General features: G+C 44.0%; 3 protein-coding genes across 5 annotated transcripts in view; 1 reads left to right on the top strand and 2 right to left on the bottom strand.

Moving 5' to 3' along the window:
- The window catches only part of TSEN2 (tRNA splicing endonuclease subunit 2), a 728632-nt gene that overhangs the window by 37600 nt on the left and 678629 nt on the right, over positions 1-12403 (bottom strand). The window contains exons 2-5 of one of the 3 annotated variants that reach the window (XM_050781488.1): positions 10725-10745; positions 5232-5437; positions 3003-3084; positions 78-114 (exon numbers count right to left, since the gene is read on the bottom strand). In XM_050781488.1, coding sequence (XP_050637445.1) covers positions 78-114; positions 3003-3084; positions 5232-5420 — 308 coding nt within the window. In that variant the 5' untranslated portion in view covers positions 5421-5437; positions 10725-10745. The other 2 variants (XM_050781489.1, XM_050781490.1) reach the window with 2 other exon arrangements.
- Positions 1-12403, bottom strand: part of MKRN2 (makorin ring finger protein 2) — a 135695-nt gene that overhangs the window by 90659 nt on the left and 32633 nt on the right. The window lies entirely within an intron of this gene.
- Positions 8527-12403, top strand: part of TIMP4 (TIMP metallopeptidase inhibitor 4) — a 328069-nt gene continuing 324192 nt past the window's right edge. The window contains exon 1 of the mRNA XM_050781515.1: positions 8527-8530. The gene's annotated coding sequence lies outside the window, so the exon portion shown is untranslated. The remainder of the gene's footprint in view (positions 8531-12403) is intronic.

Here is a 12403-nt window from a genome sequence, read left to right as displayed (position 1 = left end):
TACATGGGACAAGACTACCTAAAAACATCTGACTTAAACCATCATTTTGACAGAAGCCAAAGTTCGTTATGACTTACCTCTTTGATGTGATGATAGGCATGTTTGTCTTCACATCTGGAACAAAGAAGTTCTATTAGTTTCAGGCAAATTTCCCATAAAGGGAACAAACACTAAAAATCTAGTAAAGACTGAGAATTTTAAGGTTCACAAAATCACACACCTAGAAATTTAATACTGTCCAGTCAGCAATGGCAAAAATATGCTTTCTATGCCATCCTTCCCTGAACCCATACCCTTGGCAGGTGCTGCCCATCAATCACATCAGTCTTGGTGGGCTTACAGGGGACCTCAGAATCCTTCTCAACTCAGGGCTCCAGCTAAGCAGCAACAGCACGGGATTGGAAACCTCTCTGCCACGGCTGAATGCTCATTCCAACTTCCAAATGAGAATGCTGAGGCCCTAGAGGTATGAACTTCATCTCCATTCTTCCCTCTTCACTGAAAGCTCCTTACATGTGTATATTGAAAGGGCTGGGAAAGTGAACTTGATTGCAGTGTTGGTTTTGGATGTGGATTTGGGAGTTCAGGGCTTCCAGCTCTAGCTCCCTGTGCAGAATCTCAAACTGGCTTGACCTCACGTTATTTTGAAAGGCAGCCTGATGAGGGCGCAGTTCTGACAGGCGGGCTCTTGCTGTTACTGAATCTTAGGTTTTGGTTGTAGTAACTTGCCTGTACCCCAGGCATAAGCAGGGCATCAGGTGGGAGGACTCTTTCCGCCCAAAATGTTCATCAGGTCACCCAGTGGTCTGATTTTTCGTCCTGGTCTTTTCCTAACTCTGCCTTTGGGCTAATTACTTCTCTATTCCCAAACTCAGCCTCTTCTGCATGCATTAAAGGCTTGGAAGAAATGATGATCAGCTTTAACACCACAGGAAAGTGATCACACCCAGCCAAGACAGCACACCTAGTGACTACTATGGTTGCTGTTTAAAGCCAATACATTTTGGGGTGGTTTATTAAGCAGCATTACTGTGACAAGAAGTAACTGACACAAAGTCTATCCCATTAGGTTGAACAATCAAATCACTATAAAGTTACTCAAATGGCCAGGCTCAGTGGCTCAGTCCTGTAATCCCAGCACTTCGAGAGGCTTTGAAGGGTGGATTGTCTGAGCTCAGGAGTTCAAGACCAGCCTGGGTAACATGGTGGAACCCTGTCTCTACAGAAAACACAAATATTAGCCAGGTGTGGTGGCATGCGCCTGTAGTCCCAGCTACTTGGGAGGCTGAGGTAGGAGGACGGCATAAGCCCAGGAGGTGGAGGTTGCAGTGAGCTGAGATTGCGCCACTGCACTCCAGGCCCTATCTCCAAAAAAAACAAAAGTTACTCAAAATAATTTCTCCCTGTGTGGTTATACAACCAACTTGATATAAGCTTTCAGTTACTTCATGTCTATATTTTAAAAAATCCCTTGTAAAAATTTAACTCGTTTTTTTTTTTGGAGACGGAGTTGCATTATTCCGCCCAGGCTGGAGTGCAGTGGCGCGATCTTGGCTCACTGCAACCTCTGCCTCCAGGGTTCAAGTGATTCTCCTGCCTCAGCCTCCCAAGTAGCTGGGATTACAAGTGCCTGCCACCAAGCCCAGCTCATTTTTGTATTTTTAGTAGAGACAGGGTTTTGCCATGTTGGCCAGGCTGGTCTTGAACTCCTGACCTCAGGTGATCTGCCTGCCTCAGCCTCCCAAAGTGCAGGGATTACAGGCGTGAGTTACCGCACCTGGCCGACTATTATTTTTTTAAACAAGTGTTGGCAAGGATGTGGAGAAATTGGAACCTTTGGTGCACTGCTGGTGGGAAGGTACAATGATGCAGTCAATGTGGAAAATAGTTTGGCTAGTTCTTAAAATGTTAAACAGACAATTACCATATGACCCATTGACTCCACTCCTGGGTATATATCCAAAACACATAAAAAAATAGACTCGGATACGTACATGCCAATGTTCACAACAGTATTACTCAGAAAAGCCAAAACACAGAAACAATCTAAGTGTCCATCAGCAGATGAGCTAAAGGCACTATGTCCAAACAATGGAATATTATTCCACTATAAAATGGAATGAAGTTCTGATAGACGCTATGGCAGGGATGAACCTTGAAAACATGCTAAGTGAAAGCAACAGACACAAAAGGGCAGATATTGTATGATTGCATTTATATATGAAATATCTGTAATAGGTAAATCCATAGACGGAAAACATATAAAGGTTACCAGGGACTGAGGAGAGAGAGGAATGGGGGAAAAGAAAACAAAGTAAATGCATATATAATTTTGCTAGACATTGCCAGATTCACCTCCATGAGGGCTGCACCACAAGCACCCCACCAACAATGCAAGAGAAGGTCTGTTTCTGAAGTCCTCACCAATGCAGTATATTGTCAGACTTTTGGATTTCTGCCTGATTGTTGAAATGGTATCTCAGTGCAGTTTTAATCTGCATATTTTCTTATAATAAAACATTTAAAAGATCCTTTCTAATTATGTTTTAACATGCTGGTATTGGTTCTTAAGTGATTACCATGAGAATTCCTTAGAGAAATACTCTAAAACAATTGCAAATTAAAGAGAATCAGCAAGGGAGAACTACACACATACATGTCATGGCTATTATAAATTCTAATTCTGGAAACAAAATTTTTAAAATGTTGCATAGTGCCACAGGTGAGCAGGTACTTAACTACCAGTACCTGCCACAGGCATAGTACTCTGCTAAGCAAACACTTAACAACAGAAAAGCCCAATTAACACTTGATAATTCTAGAAATTAAACACGCTGTCACCCAATCATAACCGTTTTGCTTTGATTAGAATTATTCTTTGGCAGTAAAACTGCCAGTGTACATGTTACTTCTCTAGAATTTTGACCATACAATCTGAGGTATAAGATCAAAAATAAAGGAAAATGATAATTTGTCAAAAGAACTGAATGATACAACTTTACCTTTCCATTTAGCAACCAGTTTAGGATCTGAAATTGTGAAGTTTGGACGGCTTCTTGAAAGAATACCTTTTCCAAAATAACCCTTCCAGGAAGAGAAAACAAAGTTAGTTCATGTTTAGTTGCCAGTTTTTCAGCTGAGGTAGAATATACAGTAATCCCTCAGTATTCACAGGGGGCTGGTTCCAGGACCTCTGGTGGATAACAAAATCTGCAGAGGGTTGAGTCCCCAATATAAAATGGTGCAGTATTTATATATGGCCTATGTAGGTCCTCCCATATACTTTAAATCATCCTAGGCTACTTATAATATCTAATGCAATGCAAATGCTATGTAAATAGTTGTTATACTATATTGTTTAATACAAGAAAATAAAGTCCCCATTTAGTACAGATGCAATTTTTCTTCTCAAATATTTTCAATCGAAGGTTGGGTGAATCCACAGAAGTGGCACCCATGATATGGAGGGCCAACTGTACCCATCTGAGTTAACAAGAGGTTCGCTCCACTTTCCACGTCTTGACATTTTCCCTCTGGATCTAATGACGACTAAGGATGTTCTTAGCATAATACCTTTCTAATCACTTCAAGAGTACTAGTAAGTTTTTGGCACACATCATTTATCCCATAACTAATGCTTTCAGTCTAGGTCTTATAAGCCGAGGGCAGGCAGAGGCAGAGTTTCTTCTTTACATATGGTTTGGGAACACACTGCCTGAAAGCAGGAGCCATGCTGCCCACCAGGTCCAAAAAAACCTCTTGGATTCTTTCGTAATCCAGAATTGAGGTATTCCTCTCATTCCTGCTGATTCCAAAAACAACGTGCATTTTTCCCCTTTTTACTATAAAATATTTAAACACACAGAAAATTGAAAGAATAAAACAAACACCCCTTTCTCCATCTAGATTAAAAATCAGAATAAACAGGCCAGGCATGGTGGCTCACACCTGTAATCCCAGCACTTTGGGAGGCCGAGGTGGGCAGATCACTTGAGGTCAGGTGTTCAAGACCAGCCTGGTCAACATGGTGAAACCCGGTCTCTATCAGAAACTACAAAAATTAGCCAGGCATAGTGGCATGTGCCTGCAGTCCCAGCTACTCGGGAGGCTGAGGTGGAAGAATCATTTGAACCTGGGAGGCAGAGGTTGCAGTGAGCCGAGATCGCGCCACTGCACTCTAGCTTGGGTGACAGGGTAAGACTCTGTCTCAAAAAACAAACAAACAAAAAACAACCCAGCAACAACAAAAACCAAGAGGAAATAATGCATGCAGCACTTTATAGAGCCTCTTGCTTAATGTTATATACTGTAAATGAAGGCCTCCCTGGTGAGCTGCCCTTGGCCTACTGGGACTCCTGCCTCACCAAGGCCAGTGCCACCCACTCTTCTATAAAATGTCTAGAGAAGGCACATTTATGGAGACAAGACGCAGATCTGTGGCTGCCTTGGGCTGGGAGTGGGAGCAGGGATTAAGTGTGATGGGCACAAGGGAACTTTGTGGTGATGGGAATGTTCTAAAACAACTGTGGTGAGAGTTGTGCAACTCTATAAATTGATGACAATCACTGAATTGTATACTTACAATGGGAGAACTTTATAATTGTAAATTATAACTTAATAAAGCTGTATTTTAAAAATGCCCACAGCAATGAACAGACTGTGGGAATTTTTTTTTTTTAAGAACTACCAGTCTTCATTCAACTTGATCAATGCTGGAAAACAGTAAAAACTAGAACTTGTCCTCATCTGAGAAGAGATCTCCAACCAGGAGGCAGCAGATAAGGAGCTTCCTGCCAAAGCCCCACCTGATCTGTGCCTGAGCAGGACACCATACCACGCTGTGGCTACCTCTGGGAACAGAATGGGAGTCAGTGGGGAATTTTCACTTTTTTACCTATTACATTTCTGTAAATTACTTTTTTTGTTCCTTCAACAAACATGTATTGCTTTTACAACTAAAGACAAAAAAAAAAAGCCAATCCATTGACTCTACTTCATCACTGAAATAAAGGTTTGTGGGCAGGGGTGCTCCATCTGTCATTCTATTACCCTAATGCATGGCTTTTGGGCACTAATTCAAATTGTACTTTTCATACAACTGGACCAAACTGCAAGGAAAGAATACACATTGTTCATGGTTGGTGTGGGGGCATGGCTGGGATGGGGAGAAGGAAAGAATTGCTTGCTCAGGGTTGTCTGAAAGTAATCCTGCCGAGGCTGCCCGCACTTACTTTCCCATAGAGCTGCTCAATGTCCTCTGCATTCCTCACAATCACATTGTTGTTAATCATTTCAGCACGGAATATCTTGAATTCTTTCTGAGGACTATGGTCCTGACCAAAAGGGATTGGCAATGGAGACTCGTAAGTCTCATACACTCTTCTTTTCCTCTTCGGGGCATGGAAAACTGCTTCTGCCATTTTTCAGAGGAGGTATCCTTTAAAGAGTAGACAACAAAGAGAAAGAAACAATCAGTAACTACCTTGATTCAAAATGTGAGTACATCTGTACCTAGGCTCAGAAAACTTAGGGGTCTGTGGGAAGAAATCAAGTATTTATAAAGCAATAAACTAAAAGTAATAAGAACAGTTTGTGTGAGCAATGTAAATCACATTGACCCAGAATACGGCAATTAATCCCCCAAAATAACCCCCAGGAAATGAGTGGTAATCTTTCTACTCCAGTTGACAATGCTGAGACCTAGTGACGTGCCCAAAGCTGCAATGTTAGGTCTCCAGAGAGCAAGCACAACAGGATTTCTGTCTACCAGGAGTGCTTCCATTTCACCCACCCAACAGACATTTACTACCAGGAATTCCTAATAATCATAGGTGCCGGGGAGACAAAGACAAAACTGAGACCCTGTCCTCAACAAATTAAATCTTGCAAGCACTTCATTTTCCAAGAGGATCTTAAAATACACACTAAACACTGGGTCAATCAGCTCCCAATTTTTAAAGTACATTAATAAATAATAATGACAGCAGCAGTTATTTAAGGGTTGATTATATACTACCAAATGCTACTGGCTTCAAGCAGGGACTCTAAAGTCAGACTACCAGCATTGGAATCAACTTTACCACTTCCTAGCAGTGTGATTTTGGGCAAAAGTCACTGACTCTGTGCTTTAGTTTCCTCACCTGCAAAATCAAGATAAGAACAGACTCCATCTTATAGTTAAGATCCATAAAGTGCTTAGAACAGTACCTGGCACACAATGAGTATCATGCATGTATCAGCTATAATTAGTATTACAGGGTGAGCAGTAGCAACACCATTTTATAAATAGGAAACAGATTCAGGTTAGAGAGATTTGTAGAGGACCCCGAGTGTGGTGGTATCGGATGACCCAGGTCTGTTGAACTCCCAAGCCCATGCCCTCTCTCTGGATTCTGCTGAAAGCACAGGCAGGGTCCATCTACTTTTGTCTGATGACTATTTCTCAAAATCAGATGGTGAAGGGTTACTGAGCAATAATGGAATTACCTATCGTGCACCAGCACTACGAGGGAGAAGAGGAAGCCAAGGCCAGTACGTGTCCCTCTGGGGCCATACATTGGACCCAAGAAGACAAAACAAGTATATAACATACCTGGAAGCATAGAAAGCAAGTTGGAACTAACGGAACAGGCTGTGATCCACTAATGTCTAAAGGAGGGAGTAAATGTGAGCATATTGTGTGACGCAGGCACAGAGATACAGCAGATGCACTTAACCTAGCAAAACTTAACCCTATACAGGGGAAAACAATGTAAATGGTGTAAGACATTCCGCTCAAGGAGCAGCTGTCCTGGAATGAGGTGGGAAACTTGAATCTGCTGCTCCCTCAGTACTAGGTCTAGACTTGATTTCAACTGAGAGCTTACCTGGTGCTCGAAGATACAGTGCAGCCAAATCATACACACGTTTAACCTACATGACTCCAAACCCTCACAAGGGAAAAAAGAAGACTAATTACTTAGGTGGCTCCTGCACTCAGTACTTGCATCCCATTGGCAAGGGACGCCATCAAGCCTGAAATAGTCAAGAAGGTGGCCAAAGCTGAGGGAGGGCAAGGTGAGTGGCTTTAAGAGTGTCATGATCATTAAGAAATGAAAAGGCTTATCCAATGTGTGATGATATCTTTATCCAACTTCTCAAGGAAGAAGCTGAGGAATTATATGAGGACACAGAAAAACACAGACTAAAGAAGAGTTAGAGGAATTGATGCATCAATTACAGAGATAACTATGAAAAACAAGAAGAATCAGGAAGTTGGAACCTTCCTAGAATTGCCAGTGTTCTAAGCAGCAACATGCTAGATTAATTTCTAAATAAGGTACCTTGAAGGAATTACATACTGAGCATTACTTTGTACATTTTATATTTATGCATGCACCTTGCTGTATAGTGTTTATAACATAACCATGTCTACTACATGTTCACAGGAAACCTAAGAGATTTTCTTAAGAGCATATTTTGACTAGGCTTTACCTTGCTTGCTGACTTATCCCTCAGCCCAAGCCAACTATCACATTTAGTACTCAATTGGAGAGACATTAATTTATTCTAAAACTGAAAATAAACACTGCTTTTTGGGGACAGGATGCTGGTCTCCAGTAAGGCACTTTTTGAAAGACTTCCAGGAATGGTTTGGACTTTTATGGGATTTTTCACTTTTATAATAACCTCTGCTCAGCAGCTGACTTATATATATTACATTTGGAATTTAAAAAAATGAAAAAAGATTTAATGGCCACCTTCAAGAAGTTCTAATAAATTCAACAAATAAAGAGTTGCATTTTAGTTTGCCTCATTTGTTCAGCGTTTTTCCCTCTCAGACTGCTGTCACATCTAAAAAAGGCAAGATTTAGCTGTGACACTTGATCGAAAGAACTCTGTACTCCAACCCAAGTGTGTGGGATGGAAGGGTCCCTGAGACAAAACACCCCTCATAATCCAAGTTCTTGTGTCACTCTTGCTCACGTGGCTGCTCACCCCTCAGGAATTTGGCTCGCAGTAGGCCTTCCAGACACGCAAAGCCGCCATTATTATTGTGTGACCTTGCACAACCCACTTTCTCTAAGCCCAGTTTCATCTTCAAATTTAACAGGACTGGAGGAGTCTGGTGGTTCCTCAAAATGTCAAACACATATTTATGACATGATCCAGCAACTCCACCCCTAGGTACAGACCTAAGAGAACTGAAAACATATGTTCATGGAAAAATTTGTATGTGAATGTTCACAACAGTATTATTCATAATAGCTCAAAGTGGAAACCATCCAAATGTCCATCAATAGTTGACCAGATCAACAAAATGCGGTCTATCCATATAATCAAATATTTGGTCGTAGAAAAGGAATGAAGTTCTGATACATTCTTCAACACTTGAAAGCATTGTGCTAAAAGAAGCCAGACACAAAAGACCACGAGACAATTAATATAAAGTGTCCGGAATAGACAAATCCATAGAGACAGATTACCAGTTGCCAGAGACGGGGAAAAGTGGGAAACGGGGGGTGGGTGGTGACAGCTAATAGACAGGGGGTTTATTTTGGAGGGTGACGAAAATGTTTTAAAATTAGATTGTAGTGACGGTGATGGTTACATAACTCCGAGAATACTAAGACCACTGACTTGTACATTTCAGAAAGGTGAACTTTACAGAATTATATGGTATCTCAATAAAGCCACTTTTAAAAATTCAGAAGACATCCCCCAGGCCATGTCCTGCAAGAATTGCTTCACAGATACCAGCGTGAAGCTTCTAGAAAAGATGGAAAGAAACTCTCCGGGGAGGCAGAGCTCACTTCCCAAGGGGGAGAAATTCAAGAGGACAAATCAGATGATCTCTAGTTTCGTGGAAGAGTCCTCTTGTGCTTAACTTGAAAGGCAAAGCAGAGGAGAAAAGACTGCATTTGCCATTCCCTGTATCTGCAATGCACATTCAAGAAATGGTTCTTTAGTGCCACGGCAGGAGAATAGCATGCTGTAAGAGGTGGGATGTGAGTAAAATAAGAGTAAACTGTAGGTACCAGATGCCAGAGGCACTAACTGTGCAATGTGCTGCACATGTGGGTACTATAGTCATCCCTTGGTATCCACAGAAGGACTGGTTCCAGGACTCACCCCCTACCAAAATCTGCAGCTCAAGTCCCTTACATAAAATGCAGTATTTGCATGTAACCTATGCCCGTCTTCCCATCTACTTTAAGTCATCTCTAGATGACTTAGATTACTTATAATACCTAACACAATGTAAATGCCAAATAATTAGTATTTTTTAAATGTCTTTTTCCAAATATTTTTTGATGTAATATTGGTTGAATCCACAGATTCGGAACCTGATAGGGACAGCTGACTGTACTATCCTCATTCCACAGATAAGAAAGAAGAGCCGTGCCTGAGGTGCACAAAAACATACAGGAAAGACTGGGTTAGTTGTCAAGAGGTTTGGGATGCAAAGGCTGGTTTGGAATTGGAGTCACTGCAGGTTCTTAAGTTGAGAATGATGACTGAAAAATGTAGATTAGGAAAATTAAACCTGGGAGTGGTACATCACACACAGTGGCCCTCAAGCTTAGCTACCCTTAACGCCTCATGCCCAGTCCTCACCTGCAATCAATTACATCAGAATTTCCTGGGAGGACCCAGGTGATTTTAACACGTAGCCAACCACCTGTTAACAGCACGGTCTATTCAAACTCACTTAATCCCAATAGCCCCCTGAGGTAAAGACTATTTTTATTTCCATTGTACAGATAGGGAATGTGACTCAGAAGGGCCTGGAGCACCCCTGAGAAATCGTTACTTCTCCTTTCCCCAACCTGCGCACACCTGACTCCAGAACTGCCTATTCTTACTTTCTATTAAAAGCAAGGTCTGTTTCTTATTCTTCCCTTGAGCACACAAGCTAACACCTCTTAGGTGCTGGTAAATGTCTATCAGAACAACAAACAAAAAAGTGGGCGGTGGCTCCATTTAATTTTCCAACCTTCCTGGACTAGGTGCCAAACAAACGTGGTTTAAAAACCTCCCACCCAGGAAATTTCACCTTCTCCCAACCAAAACACGCTTCAAGCACCACCTGCGCACCTCCTGGGCTCAGGGAGGCAAGGATGAAAGGGACAAGGTAAACAATCCTGCCTCTGGGGAGCTTTCAAGTTAGAACCTGAAAATAAGCCATAGAAACAGATGACAAGCCTTTGAAAGTTGTTGTGAGGATTAAATGCATAATTTTGCAGAAGGCGTTTTGTTCGGGGCCTACCACGTGGAAAGCGCTCGCCAGACGACAGCTGCAACTATTAATACAAATAAACAACTGCGCACCCAAATAGCGTTAAGGGCCCCGCGAATTCCTAACTCCCTATCTTAACTTACCCCTTTGCTTCTTTCCCTGACTACCCCCACACCCGACCGAACCCCACCAGAGGCTGAAGCTCCTCTCGGGCACCGTCAGCTGCACCTTGCGCCCCAGCCCCACCAGCCCTGAGCAAGGCGTCGGCGTTTCCAAGAACCAAGGGCTGCAGGCGCACGAGGAAGACGCGGAGGAGTCAGTAAGCAAGCGCGCTCGGAAGCCTGGCTCCCCGTCCCGGCACTGTCTCGGCCGGCTGTGCGACCCCACCACAGTACCCGAGCCCTTTCCGCTCTCGCCCTGGAGGGCTTTCGAAGAGCGAGATTTCCTCTCGCGGCAAAACACCAAACTCGGAAGGCGCCGCGCGTTCTTCGCCCAGGGCCCTTACCTTTCTTGGCCCCACGCGCTCGCCGTTACCTCGGCAACGCCGGCCGTGGGGCGGACACCGCTGCCATCAAGCAGTGCGGCCGCAAAGCCAGCCTAGTGCGCAGCCGCAGAGCGCCTGTCGGGACTTGGTGGAGTGCCCCTGCGCGTGGCCGGTTGGCGGGTGTTCTGTGCGCCAGCTCTGCCACTGCGGAGTATGAGGCGGAGGCTGGGTGTGCTCTTTGCTGCTTTCTGCAGGATTGTACGGATACCAGAACGGTCCTGCAAGACCCATTTTACAGATGAGATGAAGTTACCTGTCAGATGTCACATAGTCACGTGGGAGGTGGGAGATACCTAGAGTCTTCGGCTCTCGGAGGATGGGATATTTGAGGCGACCGGCAGGACTTTATAATTGGCCCTGAGAAAACTGATCTCATCTTTCTCAATGTAGAAAGAGGATCACAGTAGCGCACCTGTATACGCTGCAGCATGCGGAGAACTTGCAAAGACCTTTCCTCTGGCAGACACCTGGCCAGAAGCCTGTGTGTGCCCAGACTGCCTGTGCAGTTAAAGGGACAACAGGTGGCAGGTCCACCTGCTCTGCATCCCCATTTTCCCCTTCACTGACTGTGTGAGCCTGAATGACTGACAACCTTTCTGAGCTTAAGTTTGCTGAAAAATAGGCCATCAGAATTATGGGAGATGAGCAAAACTAGAGTGCAATAGGAAGTGTAAATTTCTCCTGCCCTGGTTATTTTAAAGGAGGCCTATGGGGAGTCCAATATATACCTTCCCAAATATGAATCACAGGAGTTCCACCTCACAGACTAGGCAGGAGGCAAAGAAGGGTTGCAAGGATGAGCGGCAAATACTGCTGGAGAGATTCATGGTGCTAGATGTGATGATGGATGTTGAATTTTGGACCTTTGCCAATGTTCTTGCCTCCATTCCTTCATGCATGCTGTTGCCTCTATGTTCCCTCCCTTCTGTTAGCTGCAGTAATTCCTGGTCAGCCTTTAGGTCTCAGCTCAGATATCACCTCTTCCAGGAGACATCTTGCCTCCCCAGGCATGCTTGGGTGACTTGCCTCTGCGTTCTGCAGTAGCCTGGCATGGCCTGTGTTGTCCCTGTTTTTCTGGCCCTTTTTATTTTTTGAGACGGAGCCTGGCTCTGTCGCCCAGGCTGGATGGCAGTGGCACCATCTTAGCTCACTTAGCTCACTGCAACCTCTGCCTCCCAGGTTCAAGTGATTCTCCTGCCTCAGCCTCCTGAGTAGCTGGGATTACAGGCACCTGCCACCACGCCCGGCTGATTGTTATGTTCTTAGTAGAGACGGGGTTTCACCACGTTGGCCAGGCTGGTCTCAAACTCCTGACCTCAAGCGATCCTCCCGCCTCAGCCTCCCAAAGTGCTGGGATTACAGGCGTGAGCCACTGCATCCCGCCTGGCCCTTTTTGAACTGCACTGTGGCCTTGCTCTTGGTAGAGTGAGATCATGTCACAGCATTCAGTGGCTCCTCTGCTGCCAGGACCTTAACTGCTAGGCTAGGTAGTTCAGGCTTTAGATAAACCAAAATCAAAAAGCTTTGTGGTAAGAATGTTGCAAAAGAAAGGGAGAAAATTGGCAAGAGTCACAGGATGTGGTAACAGGATGGATTGGGCAGAGGAGCAACAGCTGAAGAGAGGCTGTAATATCCAACCA

Source organism: Macaca thibetana, chromosome 2 (genome assembly GCF_024542745.1).
Source record: "Macaca thibetana thibetana isolate TM-01 chromosome 2, ASM2454274v1, whole genome shotgun sequence".
NCBI classification, from domain to species: Eukaryota; Metazoa; Chordata; class Mammalia; order Primates; family Cercopithecidae; genus Macaca; species Macaca thibetana.
This window is presented reverse-complemented; position numbering and strand designations above follow the sequence as displayed.